The following is a 27,359-nucleotide window of genomic DNA, read 5'->3' on the forward strand; positions in this document are numbered from 1 at the left end:
CAAACGTCGAGAATAAATACTCAACGTTCAGAAAATAATGAATATAATTTTTTAGAAATATTTTCGTTATTTTAGTGGCGGTTTTTTTTCCGAGGATTTATTTTCCCCTGTATTTAATTTAAAATCTAAAAAATTAGGAATTTATTTCTGGGGAATAATTTTCAATGGGAATTTTTTTCCGGGTAATTATTTTCCTAGGATTTTTTTCCCGGGAAATTATCTTTCAGGGGTATTATTTTCTAGGGGATTTTTTTCCGTGGAATTATTTTTGGGGATCTTTATTCCGGGGAATTATTTTTCGCTTACCATTTAAATACAAATACATTTTTGTATTTTTATTTAGTATTTATTTGAATATTTTAGAAAGTATTTGTATTTTGAATATTAAAATATATAAAGTATTTTGCATTTTATACGATTTCAGACAAATACTTTTATTTATTTTTAATAATAAATAAAATTTTAAATGTAAATCCACAAATTTTTTATTGATTTGTGGCTCGTGTTAGCAAAAAAATTAATTCCATTTTATTCAAATCAATCAACCTTACTTAATGAGCATACAATTTAAAATTAATCAACCCTTTAGAATTTTCCTTTGTACAATTCTTTTGTTTCCGGTTTAAAAACGTATAAATAATAGTTTTTAAAATGTCATATTTACCGCCCTGCCCATTAACATGTAAAGGGCTCCTAATATAAAGTTTCTCCTAATTTTTTTAAATATCCAGTGGAAATGACGATTACTTAGCGTAGTTCTATTTTAGCCACAAAATTAGAGGACGATACGTTTTTATCATGTAATGAGTATTATGAAAGGGAAACAAGCTATTATTTTATTTGAAGATGATAATATAAAACTAAAAAAATAAGATATAGATTTAAATTCATTTAGTTTATTATGGTTTCAAGATATTTTTAGCAGAGAATCTGTAATACTAACAACATCACATCATTTAATAATTTTACATGGAAAATATAAGATGTTTTTTAGAATTTTTAACATCCCAATATATAGATGGGTAGCATGTAGTGAGGAAAAAATATATATGCTTCATATGAATTTAGGTTGAGCCTTTACTAAAAATAAAATATAATGGTCTACATACCTAGTTTGATTTCGAACAAATTTTTTTTTATTTGCCCCGAATAGCGTGACCTGATGTAAATTATTTGTCGGCCTGGCCCGAATTTATTTAAACATGGAAAATTAATTTATTTTTTTTCCAATATTCATTTTTGAACTGAACAGATTTATTATTTATAATAAGTTTATTTGATGTAATGAATTAGAAATCGATGATGCACCTTTCCCAAGCATGAATATTTTATCAACATAAATAGTCAAAATACTTATATATGCTTCACAAAAACAATTTTTAACAAGATCATGCAGACTTACATTTTATATCATTCATATGAAAACAGCATTTTAACCTAATTACCAATTTTTTAACGTTAAATAGTGTTTTTTAACTTATAAATTATTATTAACATTTTTTGTTTCAAATTAAAAAAAAGAAGCTAATACTAACTACTCAACCTTAAAATGTCATTGATTTAATTAAACTTAGAAGATACAATTAATTATGTGATAAAATATATTTAAAACTAACAATGGGGTGCATTTTTGTAAGGACCGACGCATGAAGTATAAAAAATAATGTGCCCTATATAATGTTGCTCTTGTATTATTAGGACCCATAGCGTATATTGGAACGTCTTCTCCACCATGGCTCTCTTCTGTTAAAGGAACCGCTGCTTGGTGCAAATAATCTATGCCACCTAAATAAAGAGAAAAAAAGATATAAAAAACATGTTTTTATTTGAATTTATTAATTATTCTTTTCAATTTAAGAAGATTTCAACGGTTACTAGAATATGATATATAAAACCGCTGTATTCTAAAAATAAGATAGCAAAGGTAATATAATTTTTTTAACATTTAATTATATTTAATTCAGCTATATTTGGCCTCAATTTCTCATCCAGGTTATAAATTAAGATTGGGAGTGCTTATAGAAAATTTACAAAATCTACTTGATAATTAAGGTTTAGCACAAAATATAATCGCTAAATCCTTCTCCAATTACAATAGTCAATACCGATCAGCAGAAAAATGGTGAATATTTTTCATTTAAAGAATTCCTTTATCGGTATTTCTACTTAAATTATCTATTTCATAGTGTAATATCTCTTGGTCGTCAGTGATCTTGATAATATTCATATATCTTTCCACAAACGAATCATACTTAATAACCTGAATCATAGTTATCAAATTATTTATTTAAAATCTGCGCGAGGCAGCTTAAAAACGCCGCCGTGGATAATTATTTCATTGGCGCACAGGTCAAATTATATTAAATCTCTGGCTACCCTAGGTTTAAATTACTAAAAAACTGATTGAATGAATGAAATACATTATTCGGCATGGATCCAATTTTTTGGCCCATTTATATAAAAAACATTTCCAAATTAAAAAACAAGCTGATTTGTAATAGTTAGACCTAATTCTAAATTTGTCAAATTTTGGCGATGAGTGAACTTTGTGTTAATTCCACCAGGACCGTTCCCATAGTTTAAAGAAGCGTATGGCATGTTATCGATGTCTGAAAGTTCGTATTTTTTATTAGCATATGCACGGTTTAAGCCTTGTTAAAATAAATATTAAAAAAGTGATTTAAAATGAATGAAATTTCTAAAAATTTATAGGAGGGCAATTTTTTGGTCATTAAAAAATATTGAGTGTATAATCAATTATATTTAAAAAGCTAGACTTTATGTTTTACCAATAATTACAAAATGTTGAACATTAGAAAATTCATAATGTCACTATTTTAAAACTAATTTTAAAAAAATAGAAGAGAAGTTAAGGGGAGGTCCTTTAGTCTTAAGATTTTAAAATATTTTCCACAAAGATAGCAATATAATGGAAAAATATATCAAATTCTATATATTACTATAAATCTACATAAAAAACTTTATATTTACAAAACGATTCATAATATTTTATGAATATTGAATATGTGAAAGCATATTAATAAAAATAAATTTTGCCTCTCAAAGGGTACCCACCGTGCGTAAAAACATGTGAATGATCCGATGTGACAATTATCAGCGTATCGTCAACTGTTTTCCGGCTTTCTCTTTCAATTATTTTCTCTAAGACTTTGTCTAAATCTATAGTTTCCTCAAGTGCTAATCTAGCTTTCCCTTCGTGATGGGCTTTATCTATCTTTGCTCCTATATTAAATTTTTTAAATATCATGTAATTTGACTTTCATAACAACAAAAGGCATTATCTCCTCTAGATGTGTAATTATTTTTTTAAATTACAATACCGCCATTCACCTATCTCGTTAAAATAACCATTTTAGTAATAAAAGGTCCTAACAGCCAGGTCGGACAGAACCTCTACGATTTTGTTCAGGATTGGGAGGGAAATTAATTTATAGGATAACTTCTGGGATGGGAGGGGGGTTGAATAAGCTTTATTTAATTAAAAATATTAGTTTATTAAAATTATAGCCATATATTATGTGTATAATACTATTAATGTATAAGAGTGGAAATTTAAACCAAATATAAAAATTATGTCATATATCATTGGCTAAACAAGATTTTAAATTTTTATAAAAACAGATTTTACAGTTTAATTTTATATATAATACCTTAAAAATAAATCAATTTTAAGAAAGATAAAACCCTATTTTTTACTCTGACAATTTTTCAAATTTATAAAACCATTTTAAATGGCATATAAAATTAGAGTGCATGGTGATGGTTGATCAGAGGAATTTACCATATTAATTATTTTGCATTTATTTTTTATTTTGCTTAAACCAACAAAAATATTTTATTTTTTTTTTACAAAAATTTCTAAAAATCTTTAAATTTAATTTATCACTTATTGTTAGTGTTGTTAAACGGCTCGTTTTGAGCCGATTTTTAAAAACGGCTAACTCAATTTTTTGGCCAGAAAAATATTGCCAAAGCCTCGAGGTTTCGCTAAAAGAAGTCCAAACCTTTGTTCCTTCTACAAGCAAAATCTTCAGGCTTGCGTAATATTATTCTAGATGAAATATTGAGTTAGCCGTTTTAAAAATCGGCTCAAAACGAGCCCTTTAACAGAACTACTTATTGTTGAACCAACGCACCCGAAGTAAGGACAACGTTGAGAAATAAAAAAATTTTCAAATGTTATTTTCTAAAAATAAAAAATGTGTATTAACTATTTCAAATATACTATACGGATTCAGGATATTCATCTTAGTTTAATATTATTGAGGTTTGAACAAAAAGTAGACCAATTTACCCCGGTCTCTACGTTACGCCTCTGATTTAAATTTTATTATATAGCATTAATTCTTCTCAAACCCTGCAACACAAAAAAATATATTTTTGGCTCCAGGTTTGACATTAATGTATTTTTTTTGAAGCATATAATTGTTAAAATTTGGGTTTTTAATAATTTTACCCCCCCCCCCCCTCTTTCACTAAATGAACCAGCTTTAATGAGCTAGGCTTGCAGACTGGTTTTTTTCTAAATATATAAGAAAGAAAATAAAAAACTTGCGAAAAATCATTTCAACTAATTCTCCCTGCTACTTTGGATAATAAATTTAGACCATGACTTTTATAAATAATATTTTTAAAAATTTCTAAGAGAAATTCTCTATTGACTAATATCTACATATTAGAAGAAGTCCGGAATTTCTAGCTATCTAGAAGTATTTCATCCCAGATTTATTGCCAACTAACCCTAGATATATTGCCAATTAACTCCTAAACTATCAAAAATTGAGCTTTTGGAGTTTTTATTTCATAGCTAAATGATAGTGTTATCATAGTAAATTATGGGGTTTAGTCCATGTCCCAAGATAAACTATTTTTAGCAAACATAAAAAAAATCTTAGCTATATGACCCAGTCTCCTCTATTCTTTAATATATTAAAAAATATATATATACCTATATTATATATATTACAATTAATACCCTCTATCAAAAGGAAATATCCTTTTCATTTTTTTCTAGTATTTCGATAGCTTTCATAGACATTTGAGTAATACTTGGTTCAATTGTATTATGTGTCCTTTTCGCCTTATATGCCATGTGATTCGGGGAAAATAGGCCTGAGAATAAAGCATAAAATCTTATCAGTCAAGATTATAAACAAAAAATTTAACCACTTAAAATATACAATAATATTAAATTTGGTTTATCTTTAAAAATAAAAAAACCAATCTCAGTAGGTTTATTTAATAAAATGCTGTATGATTCGAAGTCGAAATGCTTAATAAAAAAAACTAATAATTTTTAATGTTTTTAAAAAAATTTTCTATTTAGATAAAGTGAAAATCAGAAAAGTCATGGTACTTTCTCATTTTTGATTTTCAGCTGCAATAATAGGAGAAAATTGAAAGACAAGCGAAATCTTAAATAAGGTGTTTTCCTATAACTAATGAAGGTTTGTAAACCCATCTGGACTTTTCCTCAAACAGGAATAAGTGGACGGGTTCCAGGGGGTAGTTGGTCAACCCTAATTTGTTTGAGATTATAATTAATAGCTCTATGACCACTGAATTGTCCGAATATAAACTTAGACGATGTTGGTCCGTAGGATCGGAGTTCTCCACAATACAGATAGTTTCAAATAGTCTATCTCTACCACTCATTACTTATTGGCATTAAAGACGAGAAGAAAGGGAGGCTGACAAAAATCTAAATTAAGAGGGAGAAACCCTAAACTACATTCCTTGAACGGAAGTTGTGCGATGGCCCAATTAGACTAGGAAAAATGAATATTTAAGATAAACTCAAGAAAGTTTTAAATTTTCAGGTCAAGGGCTGAAACAAAGAAAAGTTTAAAAATGAAGATGAGGCCCTAAAAAGATGTAGAATTTTAGGAAACCATAGCGATTTCCTTATTAAATATAAAGATTGATGGAGAATAATGCGCAATATGTTCAATTTTGTTACGCAATTGCTTTCTCTAGACTTGCTATTATGGGGATAGCACTACTTATGGAGATCCTAAAAGGGAGATTGACTCCCGATCAATAACCTTAAAACAATTAAAAAGATCTGATGGGGTAAAAAATAATATTTGTTTTATCCTTATTTAAAATAAAACCTACTGTTTTAGATTCATAATTAAGAAATTAATGGCCTCAGAACGAAGTAGGGTTCCATCGTCCAGGTACCAAAGGTTAAGGTTAAGATTGAAGTAGGACTTCATATTAGTCTCGATGTCATGAATACCTAGGCAAATGTGAGGTCATGCCAAGCAGATATGCTTCGACTATTCATCTTATAATATATTTCTAAAATTGGCGAAGTTGTTTGCTAGAACAAATGATAACCATCTCGTAGAGACGCTCTTTACTAGATTTGTCTATTCGACAACATACATATCTGTAATAAGATTTTTGAGCTTCTTTACTTAATCATTACACTGTTGAATATATTTGTACTATTACATAGTTATTGATTCTATGCACTTTTTTAGCTGCAGTTACAACCGCTTGATAAATAATTTTATGCACTTTTTAGCTGCAGTACCAGCTGCTGGCAGAAATAATTCGCTTATAATTCCGTCATTATGCTTTAAATTTTATAAAAATTAACACTGACATTTCACATTCGCCAATAATATGCTTTACTCCGAGTTCTATTTGAATTTAATAGAATATTTGGAATAAATTTACCTCACAATCAGAGTTTTGAAAAAATAGCAGAAAATAAAATATCAGAAATTTGATAAAATATAAATTAAATTTCCAGCTAATTTATATAATATATAAAAATAAATTTGAAATTGTTTAAAATTAACATCTTATATTTTCGGCGCGCCGATTATACAACCTACATGATAAACAGTATAAATTTGTTTGTATATTATTGAGAACAAAATTAAGCAAAAAAATCAGAATGTAAATGCATCTTTTATCACACACCAAACATATAAATTTTCATATAAATTTATAAATGTTTATAAAATATTTTTAACAAAGAATAATGAATTGCGTCACCAATTTAAGCAATACCTGGCAAGATGATTAAAAAATTGCACCATTACACAAATATAAACTTAAATACACAAATTGATTAAAAAAAATTATATCAGAGGATAATTGTAGTTATCCTCTATAAATATAATTTTGTCCGAGTTATCTGGAGATAATAAAGATATTTTTGAATTCAATATCAAACCCAGAAAAAATACGTCCACTGGTAGCTGGGACGGACATTATTTTTTTAAAAAGTATTTCTTAATTGGATAATTTTAGATCTTTGTGTTTCCAAAATGCCATTACGTCAGTTTCAAGGGCTTGCTGTCTTAATATCAGTTAGCATTCTTGTTCTAATGTATTAGAGATAATCTCATTATTGGAATCGGTTTTGGGCCAATTTAAATTTTTCACTATTATCCAACAGCAACATTGTTATGTTGATATCGAATTCTTTTCAATTGTTTAAAAATTGTTAGTTTCTCAGCTTCTTTCAGACACACATTACAGAAATAAGAATTATCTTGTATGATTATCTTCTTGTCACTATTATTTGTATGTATGAGTTGGCCAAAAAACTTCCACACCAAACTTGGTTTATTGCTATATGGAATTTTATAGCAATCTAACCTATAATATCATTCATTTCTAAATATCGAATAGACAAATTTAAAGTATATAAAACAAATGCATGAATTACAATATTTATTTGGGATGTATATAATAGGTCATATTATAGCTAACTTTGTAAGAAATATATATGGTATTGACACTAGGATAAATTTTTATTTATTAAGTTTTTCGTGTTCTATTTAAATATATTTATTAATTAGCATACATCGGCGGCGAGAGTTCTATGGCAGCGCGAAAGACAATTTTTCAATATATTATATCTTTTTAAATTATATTTATCAAGTTTTATCATTTTTAGCCCGGCCCGGGTTGATCGCCCAATAATTATTTTTAAAAAAATTTACGCCCACTGAGAAATAATAAATTTTGAAGGAAAAAGAAGAAATTAACTAATTCTACTCACTCCACTAAAAATCAATTTCTTCTACCCATACCATATTTCATTTTTTCATGAGTTTTTTTTATTTAGATGGTTAGCACTAGAGGTCTGCATTGGGCGGGTTTTTGGACCAAAAGACCGTCCACCCAATGTTTTAAAAAAATTTAACCAGCTCGCCCAACCCTCCCATAGTTTTCAAAAAATATATACTCGCCCGCCCCGCACATTTGTCTAAAATTCCTTACCCGCCCGTTCGCCCGCCCATTAGTCTAAAAAATTTTTACCCGCCCGCCCATTATTTATAAAAATTTTAACCCAAGTCCACTTATAAAATTTAATAATGGTCATTCTTTCAATTTTTTAAGCATCTAATAAAAATATTTCAGCATTACACCTTTACAAAATGTTTGTAATAGGAAATTAATTTAAGCATAAAAAAATATTCAATTAAAATTATGAACAATTTATTTGATCAAATAGAATATTTATGAAATATAAATATAAAATTGATATTATATGTAATTATAATGCAAAAATAATAATGAATTGACATTTTCTGGATTCAAACACGTTCTTCTTTGTTCTAAAAACCTTTCAGCAATGCTAAATCCTCGTTCAGAAGAAGCACTAGTTGCAGGAAATGCCAATATTTTTCTTGTTTATCTTGATAGCTTTGGCAAATCTCTTGTCGTTTCCACCAAAGTAGGATATCCGTCTGAAATATATCCTCTTCCTCAAGTGAGATCCGGATGCCCCTTATGCAATATAGTAAGACCTTTTTTGAAGTGAGTACGAAGATTAATTTGCCATTCCAAAATAAAATATCATGCCATTTTAGTAATCGTTTCATGCTATTCGGAATAGTAACAGAACAAAATACTATACAGTTTTATTAACCAGGCCTCGAGTTAATATTAGAAACAGATGCATCTAACCAAGGATTTGGAGCTGTATTCATGCAAAAATATGATAATGGTAACGAATTTCCAATAGCTTACACCTCAAGAACTATATAAGACTCTGAAAAGAATTATTCTACAATAGACAAAGAAGCAAAAGCAATAATAAACGGCGTAGAAAAATCTCATAACTATTTGTAAGGACGAAAATTTAAAATTTGAACAGACCACAAACCTTTAATAAAGATATATGGTAATAACAGAGATAAGCTCATTAACATATCAAAGATTATTACGTTGGGCTTATAAATTATCTGCATATGATTATAATATAATGTACAAGAATGGCGCTAATAATATAATTGCAGATGATTTATCGCGAAACCCAATATGATAGAATATCAAGATAAGAAATCTTACTTATGACACATTAACTCAATCAAGAAAATAAATGGTACAAATATACAAAATCAAGCACCAGAATTACAAGCTTTTAGAACAAATAGAAAATGATGACGGTATTTTACTTTGGATGGCAGATTAATCATTCCGTACTCACTTCAAAAAAGAGTTGTACATATATTGCATACGGGACATCCGGGTATTACAACAATGAAATCCATTACGAAACATTATATATGGTGGGAAAAATTAGATAAAGATGTCGAAACACTAAAGTGTTCTTCACTTAAAAAAACGATTGGTACACTAAAAAAAGAAATATTGTTATTGATAATTTAATTAATTATGATTTTTCTTTAGTTTGTTTTTGAACAAAAATTTTTAATTTCTTTAACCCGCCTGCCTGCCCATTCTCAAAAAAATTTTTACCCGCCCACCCGCCCACTTAGATGGGTGGGTGTAGGCGGGCGGGTCAAAACCCCACCCAATGCAGACCTCTAGTTAGCACCCCCTCTCTAGCAATGAATTCAATCTTAATACAAAATCATTTTTAAATATACTATACAATTTTAATATGAAGGAAATCTACCAAATAAATAATCTGTTTTAAATGGATTCACTCTTTTAAGTTGCTTAATGGCTACAAATGCGTATTTATCCTTTCTCAGATTTCGTTAATTTATCCAATCTTTCACCAAATTTCTATCATTTCTTTCTCCTTTCGCAGCTTTATCAATATCTGGAAACTTTGAATGGTTAGAGTAACCAAATGTCAATATTTTAATCCTGTTTAGGACCATATTATTATTGCGATTAGTTTCAGTTTTATCCATTTTAAGTCCTATTTTGACATTTTCGGTGCAACGCCTTTTAGGATAAGTTAGGCATAATATGTCTGAAAATTCTTCTCTTTTGGTGGCAAATTTTTTCCAACCACCTCCTAACACAACCTTTAAAAAAGATTTATTAAGAATTAATTTTTTGTTTGATTCTATGAAATGTTGATTCTGAAAAACCCTTTTGATAGAAGTCTGTTTTTAAATAATTCGGCTTTTATTTAAGGTTAGGTATATGTGTATCACATAAAATATATGCATGGTATATTTAAGAGTAAAGTGTTAAATTATTTCTCTAGACTAATAAAGGAATCTATCGAAGTTGGCTAACTATTAATTTACTTAATATTATTTAATTTTATAATAAATTCGTAAATTCTGTATAATAATCAACAATGTATAGGAAGCAATTAATGTTTTTCTATTTGCAAAACCAAACAAAATATTAAAATGTATTAGTAGACTTTGTCTTTCTTTTTGAGTAAAACGCTCAAGTATGAAATTATAAAAGTTATTGTTAGATTTAAAAGTTTTTTTCATTGAAAGTCAGAGTTTGAAAAAGATTTTAATTGAGAAAAAATCTTCGAAGATCAAAAATTTGAAGATTTTTTTAAAGATCAAGATCATTTTTTAAATAATTTGTGATTTCATCACGAAAGATTTTTATACATAAAAATAACAAATTATTTACTTATAAACCATTTTTTACAAAAAAGATTTTGAATTTTAAGGTAAAATTTGATCAAGAAACTTGTTTGAGCATTCTCAAAAAATCTTCTAAAAATATCTTCAGAAGATCATAATCTGTAAAGATTTTTTATTCGAAGAACATTTCAAACTATTAAAATAAATGATAGATTAGAAAGTCAATTATGACTCATCCTGTTTCTGTAATAGGGTTTTATTCTTTTTAGATAAGATTATCACCACGCATTGCAGTTGTACCTTGTGAAGTTGGTTTTGGTTTCCTTTTTTTTCTGATAATTAATTTATTGATATCAAAATTTCTTGGGTTATAGGATATAATAAATATATTTTTAACGACACAATTAATTTTATATTAATTTTTTAAATTAGAAATTGATATCCATTTAATTACTTTTTAAAATGTTAATTTTTTAAAAATGCAGCTCTTAAGCATTTAACATTTGCTCAAAAATAAAAATCGGAAGTTTTTTTTTTAAATTTTTGTCGTAAAAATATTTTATTAGTAAATACTTAGTGATTTTTTATGCCTAAAAAATCTTTCATGAGAAAATGACAAAATTTTCTAAATTTTGATCTTCGTTAACTTAATTTTGTGAATCTTCAAATTTTTGTTCAAAATTTTGGGTTAAAGAATCTTCAAATCTTTATTTGAAGATTTTGGTTAAGCTCTGTTTAAAACACAGTTTTTTTTGCAAAAGGGTATTTTAGCAAAAAATTTATTGTTACGGAACGCAGGTGTCGGCAAATAATTCCAAACTAAAAATCTATTTCAAGCCACATATATATACACTATTTTTTTATTTTGAAGCAACCCTACCCCATATAGTGGAGACCAGGGCTAGTCGGCGCAATTTTTGTCGAAATCATCATAGCTCCGAAAATAATGATCACATAAGATTTTACAAAATACCATACCTTAAACATCTACTTATAAATATATACTGTTATATTTTTTAAATATTTAATAATTATTTCTCTAGAAAGGTTATAGTAAAAGTCATTTTTTGAACCTAGTAACCCCGAACCCGTGGTTAGTCGGATCATCGCTGGGGCTAGTCGAATCAAGTGGTTTATTAGGCTTCTTTTGGGACAAAATTTTTTTTTTCAGATTTTAATATATAACTATGATACTTTTATATAATATTCTATTTACAATTATAACAAATAAAATAACAGAGAACCACTCTACATTGAAACCAATCTTCAAAATTATGAAAACTTTTATAATTCAGTTTATATATAATACATACATCTTTTATTAATTTTTTATTAATGTTTATTTTTTATTAATAATAAATTTACTCAAAATTTATCTAATTCTATATTTAAATATATAACATCATTCGATTTTATTATCATGCTAAATATAATCTGATAACTAAAATGTTCATATCCAATAAAATGAATTAATTTAAATCATATTATATTGTTAATTAAAATAGATATATATATATATAAATATTTGTTTGTTAGATATAATTCATTTTAAATATATTGATATTATTATCAGGCTAAAATTTATATGCTAAAATGTTCATATCTATTAAATGTATTAATTTGAATCATTTATATTGTTCAATTACAAAAAATATATATATTATATTTGTTTTCTAGATAATTTAAATTATTGATCTTATTATCAGGCTAAAATTTATATATGCAATATATATAATATCTGTGACAATATATAATATATTATCACAATATGTATATGAAGATTTTAGTTTGCAAGATATTTATTTAGGTCTGATATTATATTAAAATTGAAATGTATTATGAAAAATCAATCACTAAATTTATATAATAATTATTATTTAATATATTACATTTATAAAATATTATATTATCTGTGACAATATATAATATATTATCACAATATGTTTGCAAGATATTTATTTAGGTCTGATATTATATTAAAATTGAAATGTATTATGAAAAATCAATCACATTAATAAATTTATATATTAATTATTATTTAATATATTACATTTATAAAATATTATATTTTAACTTGTATTAAATTGATTTTTCTTAATGAGATATCATTTTCATACAGTTTTATAGTTTCTTCATAATCTTTTTATAGTAAAAATTTTACTATTTTGAATTTTGCATATATACTTGGGTACCATAATAATATAATAAATATTGACTGATTGCGCCGACTAGCCAAGATTCTACTAACCTCAATGGTGATAAAATTACTAATTTGATCTTAACATATATTTAAACATTATATATTAATCTGAAACTTTCCCAAATATTAAAATAGATATTTAACTTTCATATAATGTTCATTTTGTCATGTTTAAACTTTTAATTTTTTAATACAACCTAATAATATTAAGTGAAAATATTGTAATTTTTACGAAAAACATGTCATAACGGATAAAAATTTAAATAGCTAAATATTATAAATTATTTTCATCCCCAATTATGGATATTATAGAATTCTATTTTAGAACTAAATTTCAATTTTTAATCTTTACTGGTTTTAAAATAAAATCCTTTGAACCGACAAGCCCCTTGCGCCGACTAGCTCTGGTCTTATGTTTATTATAAATCAAGAAGATGAGATAAATTATATATATATATCTTAAACCGAATTTGAAAAATTGTGAAATTTAGCATTATACACTAAAGCAAAACCTAACTAAAATCATGCCTTGGCCTATGTCTAATATATACCAACCCAACTAGCCTACATCTGGCCTTGGTCTATATGTGCATTCCTTTTATTTTAACCAATTTTGAATATAATTTTAGTATGGAACTTATGCCTACATGGTGTTTAGAAACAATAGAAATATATTTTATGTCAATGTCAAAAAATACAAGAATGGCAATATATACTATAAAAATGTAATTTTACAACTTTAAGTTTATTTCCGGGTGATTGATTGATCAATTGCCAAGCGATATCCCGACACATATTAGGATCTTGACTTCTTGTAACATTATAAACCTCAAAATCGATATCAGCTTCTAAGTTTCTATCAGGTGAGTGAGCGTATAGGCAAGAGGGAGTCGCGTGAGTTACTCTAGAATTAGTTACTATGCCTACTGATTTATCTGAAAAATATTTTACTTATTAGATTTTATTTTTTAAATTCTATTCCATTTTTTTAAAGTTACTTACCTGTGAAATTATAAAAATTACAGACAGATCGACAGGTTTTAATGATCTAAAAAAGCTCTATATAAAACAACTTCTATTTCAAAAAGATAAATAATTTCATAGAAATAGCCCCTCAAATTTTGAGAAGTCGAATAATATTAAAAGAAATACTTATCGGCTTTTTTCCAATTTTAATTTTAAAACAAAATTATAATTATAATCCTATTTTAAGTCTATTAATTTACATTTCCTTTTTTGTTACAGTTATCCAAGTTAAAAGAACACTAAACTTAAAAAAAATTAAGCTGAAAAGTGTTAGAAATTCTTTTCAATTTCTCGTATTAAATCTTTTTATACCACCTTTTACTCCTCATAAAATTAGCATAACTATTACTTATTTAAATTACTTTTGTATTGATAATCATATTTTACCACTCTTTTTAAAAGCTTTTTTAATAACGAATCACATTTTAACTCGGCTAAAAAAGTTCTCCATTATTTTGATTAAAGTTTTAAGCTGATATTTTGGGAGTGGGGCAGATTTGCAAATTAAATATCTGTCTAGAAATTATGTTTATGTAATATTAATTAAAACCATGTGATATTTTGGACATTTGGTTCCTATTTATGGACATAGTTCCGAAATACTATCGAATAAGAATAGTATATTTTATTATTCATACTAATAAGAATCGAATAAGAATAATTAAATTAAAAATTATTCTATCTGCTGTATATTCTCAACAATATAAGATTTGCAATCTAATGTTATTCATTTCATATTTGTTTTTGAATAGGTCTAATTCTCAGTGATCGTTATGTTCCATTATTTATTTTCGATTTATATTATATATTAATTTATATCAGAGACCTGCAGAGGTACCATTTGCACGGCCCGGCCCGGTTTTAAATTTTTTAGGCCCGGCCCGGATATTTTTTTTAAAAAATTTTTACGGCCCGGCCCGGCCCGGCCCGGATTTAAAAATTTAAGGCCCGGCTCGGCCTGGATATTTTTTAAAAAAATTTTTTACGGCCCGGCCCGGATTTAAAAATTTAAGGCCCAGCCCGGATATTATTTTAAAAAAAAATTTCAGGCCCGACTCGGAATTTTTTTAAAATTATATTGACCTGGTTGTATATACAAAAATTCACCTATGAGGTATTTTACCATATTTTTCAGCGAGTATTATCGCTTATTATTTAAAAAATACATGTAAAAAGCTAATATTTTGAGAATATTATATTGAATTTATAAAAATTATAAAACTGTTATTTATAAAAATGGATATTTTGAGCATATACTATATTTTATATTGCATTTATAAAAATAAAACTAATATTCATAAAAATGGTCATAATATTTGTCATATACTATATTTTATATTACATTTAAAAAAAATAAAACTAATATTTAATTTATAAAAATGGAAAATATTTTGAGAATATAATATATTGTATTTATTTTAATATTTAATTTATAAAATAAAAATAAATCGCTATTTAAAAAAAATGCATGTATAAAAAATAGTATTTTGAAAATATAATCTAATTGCACAATATTAATATAATTTATTTTATAATATAAATTTTTAACAAAAGAAGATAATTGTATTATATAATATTGTAAAAAAAAATAATGAAAAATGTTGGATTAAAAACTTTCATGACTCAAGGTAAATATAATAAATGCAATAAATATTTGACAGTTTGCAAAGTAAAAAACCAGCATGATTGACGAAACCCTATACTCAAGAAAGATATTAAAAATTCACAAATTATCATGAAGAAAGAGAAGCATATCTACCTTTTCAGGTTGAAGATTACTTCTTCTTTCTTCAAGAATTCTCCCAGTAGTGGAAAAATTCCGCTCACAGCTTGCACTTAAAGCAGGAATTGCCAATTTTGCTAAAATTGGAAATTCGCTTTGATGAGCCGCCCACCACTCTAACAAATTATCCACCTTAAATGTTTTATCTATTATTTATGTAATTATAATATTCATCATCGGGTATTGACATATTACCAGAATTACCATAGCCCCATTTGTCATAAAACGATTCAGTTTGTTTAACAACAGTCGTAATTTGACTGGTCGATGGTATTTCATTTACTTCCTGAGCCTCTTGTAATTTAATATAATCTTTTATATAGTTTTCCGTCATTTTGCGATCTGTCCCTGACTACATACGTAATTGCTTGAATTTGGGACAGAGAAAAAGAGAAATAAAATGATACTTGTGTAAAACAAATTTTTCAATTAAAAAATGCTTTATATTAAGTAAAATCAATTTTATTTCTCCTTTTCGCTTTGAAAGGTATTACAAACTTTAAGAAGTGATATTCCTTTATTTGATTGTTTTGGTAAAATATACTCTAAAAATTTAGATATGATTTATAAAAAAATATATTAATAATATTTGAATATTGGGGCTTATTTAAGATATTCCTTTATTTGATTGTTTTGGTATAATATGTTGTAAAAATTTAGATATTATAAAAAAATATATTAATACTTTGAATAAATTTGCAGGAAATTAATAATTAGATCGATCTGTGGGTTGTTAGGTAGTGTTAACCATCACCCAATATTGTATAAATCATAACTATAATATAATATAATCTTATAACTATTAACTCATAATGTAAAAATTTTTATAAAAAATATTAAGGCCCGGCCCGGCCCGGCCCGGGTTTAACAATTTTAGGCCCGGCCGGATATATTTAAAAAAAAATTTTTTAGGCCCGGCCCGGCCTGGATATGTTTAAAAAAAATTTTTTTAGGCCCGGGCCGGGCCGGGCCTGCAGGTCTCTGATTTATATTCTACATAACAATAATATGAATTAATATAAAATTTTCACATGAAAAATTTACTTGTGATTTCGATCATATTTTAATTAATATTAGAGGTCCGCAACGGTTGAGTTAAAATTTAAACATTGGGAAGATGGTTTAAAATCTTAGAAAAAACAAAGGGAGGACAAATAACGAGTTTAAATTTATTTATTTATCTCATATGAGTTTAAGTAAAAATATAATATAATAAAATAGATAAAGAACCAAAACAACCAATCAAAACATTAGGAGGTCGGGGTAAACAAAATTTTTATATAAATTAACAGGCAGTTAAATTTTTCCAAAAATTCCATTGCAGACCTCTACACTATGTCTCTTTAAAGATACACATGGTTTTGTAATTTGATTTATATTATGCCCATTCACATTTAATATGTTTTGTCGCATCACTGTCATTATCTTTTTTAAATTAGGTAGCTAACACATAAATGTTGTATGAGATTTGTAAACTCAAAAAGTAAATCGCATATAAAAGGAAAACATTTTTAATTATCCTTTTTTATTGCAATGCAATTTATCCATTTTATTGTTTTATTAACGTAAAGGCTTAGTTCTCAATGCGATTTAAAATATTCCTGTTGAATCATCTCTAGTGAAAACCCTTTATTAATTTAACCTTAAAAATTAAATTCGATGTAATCTAAACTCTTGCCAAGGCAGATCTAACAATCTTCTGAGGGGTTTAAATTCCCAGATGGCGAGACATTTTTATTTTTGTTCTTTTTGCATTTTGAATGACTGGATAAAATAAATTGTCTGTAACCAGCCTTGTCTAGTTCGATTTATTCTTCATTATTTAAACTCTAGGAGAATATGACCATAAAGGCAAAGAAGTTGTTTAAACACCCCAGATCCAAATACCCCTATGATATCTATTGAAATTGTTCTTTCCTATGTACTATTTTATGTCACCTTTCAAGCTAGCCATGTCAAGCCTTTTGCCATTTAAATTCTCTCTATAATCCCTTTCCCCTGAAGGTTAATTTAGATAAATATGTTACAAAATAAGTAAAAATATGAAGGACATATATTAATTAGTTTTACCCATTTCAGTATACCAATCGGCAATGGAAGGAATAATAGATTTTGAAATCGAAGAACAATCTTGATAAATAACTGAATCATTTAATCCCACTACACTCATTTTAGTTTTAACTCCACTAAACATGGCCGTTGCGGTTCCTGATGAATCTGGAACTTGATGATCTGTATTATAAGTCTTATCATAATGGATATATTTGTAAGCATATTTAATTTCGGAACATAAATCCCGGACAAAAATTCATCAAAAATATAAAAGGAACAGGAATCCCTGAAATTGCAAAAAATTAAATTCATATGAAAATTTTATGAAGTGAATCAATTTTTACTGTTAAGCTTATCTAGGCACACTGATAAAATCTCGGGTAATAAATGGGAAAATTTAATTTAGAAGAAGAATATAATATTTCCAGAAGGAGGAGAAAAATTATGTTCTAGGGGTGACTGAATGACTAACTTAGATTTTCTAAATATTGGAACAATAATATTAAACAATATACAAAATGTTTTATTTCAAAATAGCTTTAAAAATTTCTGGCCAATTAATTGTATCAAATTGTATAATTTAAAAAACTCCATTATACTATTGATTTGATTCTCATTGATGTTTAATTTATAAACATAAATATTTTTTTTAAAAAAGTCAGGGGGAATTTTTGTCCAGAGATTTTGTGCGATTATCATGTGAATTATAAAGGTAGATTTTGATTTACTTCTAGTAAGAAATATATTCGATAAATGAATGAACACTACTATATTCTGTTCAAACATTCAAATTAAAATAAAGTATATTTATAGTTTGTGATATAAGAACTCGTTTTTAATAACTTGACTATGTATGGTGTTAATTATCTTTATATACCATTTTCATTTCAATAAAGGATTTGGTAAATATAAAAGTCCTGATATTTTAAATAAATAAAACTCTAATTGTAATAATTTCCTTATAAAAAAAATAATTTTACTTTAGCCAAAGCCACATGGGGAAAATTTTCCCAAGACAAAACTGTTTCTTCCCCACTCTTGCGTAATTGTCCCTTGAGAATTCTGGCCGCAGTTATAGTGCACACAAATTGAGCGTTTGCGTTTGCAGTACGTTTTTTAACGCAACACATCTTTGTTTAAATTGAAAGCAGTACGTTTTTTCCTTGTTTTAAAATTGAAACGTGATTTAATTTTTATTAAACAATATGGATTTCTTTAGTTTACAAGATAAACAACTAATTGCTAATTTTAATTATACAAGGATGAGGAGATCATTATAATTTACAAATAATGCAAATAAAATAATTTAATTACATTTTCAATTCTTTAATAATAAAAATGTACACTAGAACATGTAAGAATATTAAATATCTTATTAAAATAATATAATCATACCATCTTGCCCAATTTTATTTAATTGGTTTTTGAATTTTTTTATTATAATCACATAAGATGTCAAAATAAAATATTGTTAGCTCAATAAAACATAGTAAGATATAAATAGTCAATATCTTAAAAAATCAAACATTATTATTGTGTTTATATACATAATATTTTATTTAATTTCTAAAGATAATATTGGCTAAATTATATGTCAATGAATTAAAATCCTAGAAAGGCTTCAAATTTTGATCTAAATAATTAATTATTATGTCAAAATTTATAATATACATACACTATTAGATCTTAATTGTAACTTCTTCCAATCATGTTACTCCTGATATTTTTATTTATTGGATTTTCATAACTGTTGACTCAATCTCATTCTTTCATAATTTGATTATTATAATATTTATTTGTTTATCACCTTAATATATTTATAATAATCTATATATTTTATTAAAAATGCTAAATAAATTTTGAATAGTTTGCTTATTAATATATATTTTTCAAAAATGGACACTATAATATGGAATATTACTTTATTATATATAAATAAACATATTTACAAAAATAAACACACTAAGAAAAAATTTATTTAATGTTTGATTTAAAGTTGTTTCTGTTGAATTTGTTGGTGATAATTCAATAGTATTTTGATCCTTTGATTGCTCCATCAAAGTATGATACAATCTTGATACTTCACAATTGAAAAAGTATTTATTTTAATGGCTCATACTTTCCAAGCCTTCTGCCATTGATTGTAGATACAATCTAAAATTATATTAAATTTATAGATAAAAAAATATATTTTACTGGCTTTCAGATGGCACCCTTTCCAAAAGAGCCAAAAGTCTTTCACCCATGAGTGCATTTATTTTTGAACCAGTAGTCTTTGGTGTAGTTTCTTTAAGACTAAAATTGTCAGTAGTTTTTCTGTCCTTTATCATTGGCTTCATGAATTTTATTTTATATATTCATATTCAACTTCTTTAAGCATGATACAGTTGGATCATTATGTGGAAACTCCAATGCTAATAAAAATATAATTTATCATTGTTCATATATATTTACCTTAAACTAATGGTTGATATCTAAAATTTATTCTAATAATAATATCAATTAATAATTCTAAATTTATCTAAAATATAATTAATATATTCTAAAATTTTATAAATATCAATTAATATATTCTAAATGATATAATATCAATTAATATATGAGATAAATTATACTTACAATTTTGTATCAATTTTCAAATTTTAGCGCAAAATTAAAAAAGCATAAAAAAAATCAAACTAGTTTGATTTAACGCTTGCCGTAAAAAAATCCAATTTGCACAATACCATTTAAAATGCATTATTAGCTTTTAAAACGGAGCGTTGCAACGCTCAATTTGTGAGCACTATTATAGTGGAAATTCCCATTCCGTCCCCAAATATCAAAATTATATTCTTGGCAGGCTTGATAACTTTCCCATAAATCTTTTCTCTCCTTATTATGCTATTGCGAGACATTGAATTCCAATATATATCATCTTATTTTGAAAAAAATTAATATATTTTTTGATATATTTTATTCTTTCTAATATATTATATTTATATGAGTTATTGGCTTTACCGTACTCGAAAGTTGTTATTCTGGGCAAATTAAATTTTTAAACAACCCTATTTTATTTAGGGATGAGCGGCCTAATTTTTTAAAATAATTTTAAGATAGATCCAACCCAGATTAAAATTTTTAATTATAAAGTTATTAAATAAAAATTCTCATTTCTTTGTCTTTCAGAGAATATTTCTATTATGTATAGGTTTTGAATATATTGTTTATTTCATGTAATTTAAATTTTCATAATGATTCCAGGATAATTGTTCGAAATTATTGTATTAATATTATTTATAGATTATCATGATATATATTTTTAGTTTTATTATGTTTAATTAGATGATAATTTAAGATAAAATATAGCGACTATTTTATTAGCTATTATTTTTCGAACTTTTTAATTTTTATATTATTATTTTTAATCTTTTTAAATTTTTTATTTTAATTAAATTTATAGTTATTATTAATAACTGAATAAAATTATATTGTACTCTTTAGAAAACCACAATCTGAAGCATAGAATATGGTTATATTTATTGAATTATATCATAAATATGAGTAACGCAATAAAAATTAATTTAGTGCATGTGCCTTGTATATAATCAAAAGCTACTTATACAATCATTAAAAACTAAAATATAGTAATTTAATTATTAAATATGAGTAATGCAATAAAAATTAATTTAGTGCATGTGCTTTGTATATATGTAATAAGAAGCTACTTATACAATCATTAATATAATAATTTAAATATGTAATCAAATTTTTTTTGTAAAAAAAGTATTATTTATAAGATAATATAATCATATTTTTTTAAATACCACTATTTGTATAAGAATTACACATATTTTATATAATTGTAAAAAATTAGGGGAGACCGGGGATATAATGAACCCGGGGTTATAGCGAGACGTAGGGGTGGGACCAATACCAATATAATATTGGTTTACAATACCAATACCAATATAAACCAATATATATTTAAATATTGGTATTGCTTTTACAACCAATACCAATACCAATTACCTAAATATATTGGTTTTGATATATTGTTTAAATACAATTTTAACCAATACCAATACTAATATTAAAAATAACATAATTATTTGGGTTTATCGTGGATAATTATATCGTGGTATTTTTTTTACTTTCATTGCAAAAACTGATTACATCTGTTATTTCTTCCAAATACTACTGTGATATCAATATTTCTGTTATTTATAATTATAGTTTATTTTTATTATGGAAGTAAATTTTTTACATGATATCTATCAATTTTGTCTATTTATTTAAATAAATGAAGACCAAAAGAGGTAATAAATATAGATGCTGTTGGTACTAATAATAATAGCGAACAAGAAGAATTATCAATATCTAATAAAAGACGAAATTCAGCAAAAATCTGGGAATTTTATACTACTTGTGATAATAAAAAAAAGGCAATTTGTAATAAATGTAAAAAAAAATATCACTTCCCAATTTTGGAACCTCATAACAATGGACATTTGGTCCTCTCCAAATAAAATACCCTTTATGGGCATAACAATTCATTATATTGATAATGATTTTAAATTAATTAATCATTTATTAGATTTTATTCCTTTTAAATCAGCACATAATTATATTAATATTTTTAATTCTGTATTAAAAGTAAAATTTGAAATTGATTTTTTTTGCATTACATTAGACAATGCAAGTAATAATTTAGCATTTCTAAAAATTTTAAAACAAAAAGATAATTTTGATAATGTGTGCAAATGCTTTTGTCATATTATACATTTGGCTGTCATGGCTGCATTGGAACCCTTAAATACAACTTTAAAAAAAAAAGAAATTTTTAAAAAATTTTTAAACTTTCTATATCTAAATTTAATAAACTCGAAAAAATATATCTTGAAAAAAATCCACACTTAAAATTTCCTCACCCAATTTTGGATATACCAACACGTTGGAATTCAGTATACCAAATGCTTGAAAGAGCAATATTGCTCAAACCCTATTTGACAACATATACCAATCATTTACAAAATACCAATCAAGAAAATTATATTAGTGCCTTAGCCTGGAATAATATAGAAATATACCGAGAATTTCTGGAACCATTTAATTTTGCTACAGAGATGGCCTCATGTGCTAATACTCCAACAATTTCAACAATTATTCCTTTATATTCCAGTATTTTTGAGCATGTGGAGAGTTATAATAATAATCATAATGCTATTTTAAAGACAGCTTCTTTAGCTGCCTTAACAAAACTTAATAAATACTATAATTATAATACACACCTCTTTATTATTTCAACAATGATTGACCCAAGATTTAAACTATCAAGTCATTTATTAAAGCATAATAATATGGAAACTCTTATTGGATATCTTACTAATGAATACAATATTTTTAAATAAATAATAACAATTCAGAGGAACTTACAAATGAAGCACAAAATAACAAAAAATTATCCTTTTATGACAAAATTTATCAGGTGAAACCTCATAATAATAACAACTTAGAAATAAGTAAATACGTAGATGAAGCCACAATTTCCAATGATACAAATCCATTAGATTGGTGGAAATTAAATAAAAATAGATATCCAGTATTATCAAAAATTGCCAGAGATTATCTAGCAATTCCGGCCACCTCATCTAGCTCTGAAAGGGCTTTTTCAGAAGATCGGTATGTTATAACAGACCAACGTTGTTCACTAGATGAGCATACTATACAAGCTTGCCTGTGCCTAAAAATTTGGATGTGAATGCAAGATTCTTCTTAAACACATAAAATTATTTCCTCTTCTTATATTAAAATTATATCATTCTTTTGCATTATATTTTGTATAAATAGACAGTTATGTTACATTTTTAGTTTACTTATTTTGCTATGTTCTTTGTGATAAATAAAATTGTTCAAAATCAATACGTTTATTATTGTTGATACAAAAAATGCATGGTTAAATCAAAATTTTTTATATTCACATCACCTAATAAATTCCTAGTTTAAAAAAAGAATTTGAATTCAGTAAAATTTTGAGTTGGTTCTTAGCCCTGATTTTATGGTATCATGATTTTTTTTCCCATGTTTATTTAAAATTAGAAATTAAGGGTTTTATAATCACTATTTCTATTCTTTTAATTAGTAATTTGAATTTAAACCAATACCAATATAAACCAATAGTTACCAATATAAACCAATACCAATACAAGAAATAGAAAATATTGTTTAAACCAATACCAATATTTTAGACCCAATACCAATACCAATACAATATTTTGTTAATATTGGGTTTTTACTATTGGTTCCCAGCCCTAGCGAGACGTGGCTTTATTTTCTAGAGTATTAAACTCTAAGGGATAATTTTTTTTACCAAAACTATATAATTATATAATGCATATGCGGCAATAATTTTTATTTATATCGGGCAGCTTGAAGAATTTTTATAAAGCATTATCTGATTTGTACCTGCAAAAGTAACTTTTTAAAACTTTACTAATTTTCAAAAATAAAGATAAATAGACATTTTTACCACCCAAAAATTATCTTATATAAAAGAAAAAATTCTATTTTATAGAATATCAATTTTCCAGAAAAAAATTGATATTATAAATACTTTAAAATATGATCTTAATCAAAATGGTGGCATTGGGGCTATTTTTATGAGGTGTCGAACCTTTTTCTCCATTTTATTAAAAATTTTAACATGGTTAGAAATTACAAACCCAGAACCAAAAAATTTTCTCAGGAAGAATTGATGATGATATTTTCCCAAAATAAATCATTAATCAATATTATGAGCATTACAAATCTTAGTTATACCACAGTTAAGAGATATAACTCAAGATTCAAGAGTAAACAAAATTTTGTTATATCCAATACAAGACAGATTTTTAATATTGAACAAGAGGCAATACTTTCAAAGTATTTTATCAAAGCAGCAAATATGTATAATGGGCTTTGTCCTAAAAAAGTAAATTTTTCAATAAATGTTATTGTTAATAATTTATTTTAATAAAGGCCAGAAAATTAGCTTATCAACTTTCATGTAAATATAATCTAAAAGTACCAAATTCTTGGCAAAATAACAAATCTGCTGGTGAAGATTGGTTAGCAGCATTTCTTAAAAGAAATCCCTCTATATCACTAAGGAGCCCTGAAGCAACCAGCCTTGCAAGGGCTACTAATTTTAATAAGGATAATGTAGAAAATTTTTTTGATAATCTTAAAAATATTTTGGATACTACAAGACTTACTGCAAATGAGATCTTCAATATGGATGAAACAGGTTAAATATTGATTTATGTAAGGCATATAAGAAATGAAAATTTATTAAAATGTCAGAATTAGACATAAAATTAATGAATTTATATACAAATATAATTATATATAATATTAAAACCCTACTTTTTAATCTAAGATTCATTAATATTTTGTTAAGTAGGATAGTAATATATCACTCAGTATTGTGATTATAATCTTGACATTTATATGTTGTCCTATAAAATTCGAATTTAATTTTAATGAATATAAAATTACTATGCTATTATATGAAAATATTATCATAGGTTTAACAACTGTTCAGAAGCCTGCTAAAGTTTTAGCCATGAAAGGCCAAAAACAAGTTGGAGCTATCACATCAGGTGAGAGGGGAACCCTTATGACTTTAGCAATTGCAGTCAATGCACTGGGCAACTTGATACCACCAATGTTTATATATCCTAGGAAAAAATATTATGATCATTTTTTAAGAGATGGACCACTTGGTGCTATTGGTATATCAAATGGTTCAGGCTGGATGTTAGAGGATGACTTTTTAATCTTCTTAAATCATTTTGCCAAATATGCTAAACATGCAAAAGATAGAAAGGTCCTTATTATATTGGATAATCATATTTCTCACCAATCCATAAAAGCTATTGACTTTTGTTTGGAAGAAGGGATAATATTATTAACTCTCCCACCACATTGTACCCATAAACTACAACCTTTGGATAAAACAGTGCTTGGCCCATTAAAGAGATATTATAACTCTTCAGTTGACTCATGGATGAGAAATAATTCTGGTAAACATTTTACAATCTATGATATATATACCAGGTATAGTCAAGGAAATTTTATCTAAAGCATGTGCTCCAGCTATAGTTCAAAATGGTTTTAAATCATGTGGAATTTGGCCATTTAATCCTATAATTTTTAATGATGAAAGTTATAATACATTAGTAAATGATATACCCAATACCTTAAATTATGAGGAAACTATTGATAATAATAACAATTTTAATATTGAGAATAATGATAGTAATGATATTTCATTGAGAATTAGACAAGATGAGTCTGAAATCATACATTCTTATTCAAATGAGCCAACAACCTCTAAAAATTTTGACCCAGAATCAATTTTTCCATGCCCAACATTTTATAAAAAGTCTGGAAAAAATAAACAATATTCTGCTATTTTAACTTCTTCACCATATAAAAAAAAAGCCATGGAGAGAGCAAATAAAAGAAAAAAATCAAAAAATGGTATTAATAAGAAAAACAATTGTTTGGTGTGCAAAAAAAATTATTACAAGCATCATAACAATCAAGACTGGTTTCAATGTCGTAAATGTGGTTATTGATCACATGGAAGTTGTTGCAATTTCAATCCCTTTTTTATTTGCAAAGATTGTGAATAATGTTCCCATTTTTTGTTTAGAAATAATTTTATATATTAGTTTTATGCTTTAAATCAATAAATATGTTCTAATAAAAAAATATATAACTTTTATGTAGAAAATTAAGCAGAGCTTATAATAACCCCGAGCAAAGGCTCGTTCGTCCCGGGTAGGGTTCACTCGTTCCCAAAAAAAAATTCCAGAAAGATTAAAATTATGAAAAAAGTACTAGATATGTATTTTTGTTATTTAAACCTACCATAAAACTAATAGAGCTGAACAAAATGAGATATTTTTATTAAAAATGATAAAGTACTTTTAATTTTATTAAGGTTTGACTTTTTGGGTTCGCCATAACCCCGGTCTCCTACTTTTTTTTAGAGTCTTTATACATTATAATTTTTAATATTAAAATCTGTATTATATAAAATATCAACATTTTGAAAATATTTTAATTAATAAAAATATATACATGATTAAATAAAGGAATGTAAAATATAAAATAAAATACCCTAAAATTTTGTTATATGAAAATATAAAACAATTTTAACAAATCCAAAAATATAAGCAATTAAGTGTTCAAAAAAAATGTAAGGTTTGGAGGGCAAAATTTAAACCCACCCCCCTTCATGATAAAATCCTGGCTACGCCACTAAAAATGAATATGAAAGGAACTTCATTTTTAAAAAAATTAAATATCTAACTTATTTTATATAAATCATTCATAAACATATATATTTTATATTAATATAATTATTATAATGGGGCTTGGTTTTGCTTGAGTTGTTTAATATTTTTTTGGTCCCATTTTAATAATTGTTTATATTATAAAAATAATTTTGTGTTTTCTATATATA

At 25.8% G+C, this 27,359-nt stretch overlaps 2 protein-coding genes across 2 annotated transcripts; one reads left to right on the forward strand and one right to left on the reverse strand.

Moving 5' to 3' along the window:
• Window positions 1-1,410: 1,410 nt before the first annotated feature.
• LOC135926854 (alkaline phosphatase-like) lies at window positions 1,411-20,763 on the reverse strand. Its single transcript, XM_065462787.1, is given in 13 exon segments — window positions 1,411-1,437; window positions 1,670-1,785; window positions 2,508-2,651; window positions 3,058-3,243; window positions 4,997-5,023; window positions 5,026-5,133; window positions 9,914-9,983; window positions 10,020-10,274; window positions 13,744-13,940; window positions 17,753-17,812; window positions 17,885-18,059; window positions 18,847-18,946; window positions 20,663-20,763. Coding segments are annotated over 13 exon segments (1,566 nt in total).
• A 4,144-nt stretch (window positions 20,764-24,907) lies between these two features.
• On the forward strand, window positions 24,908-26,362 carry LOC135927197 (uncharacterized). Its single transcript, XM_065463152.1, has 2 exons — window positions 24,908-25,130; window positions 25,411-26,362. The coding sequence occupies exons 1-2, from the start codon at window positions 25,118-25,120 to the stop codon at window positions 25,965-25,967; spliced, it is 570 nt and encodes a 189-aa protein (XP_065319224.1). The 5' UTR covers window positions 24,908-25,117; the 3' UTR covers window positions 25,968-26,362.
• The last annotated feature ends 997 nt before the right edge of the window (window positions 26,363-27,359 follow it).

Source organism: Gordionus sp. m RMFG-2023, chromosome 3 (genome assembly GCF_954871325.1).
Source record: "Gordionus sp. m RMFG-2023 chromosome 3, tfGorSpeb1-WG-v2, whole genome shotgun sequence".
NCBI lineage: Eukaryota > Metazoa > Nematomorpha > Gordioida > Chordodea > Parachordodidae > Gordionus > Gordionus sp. m RMFG-2023.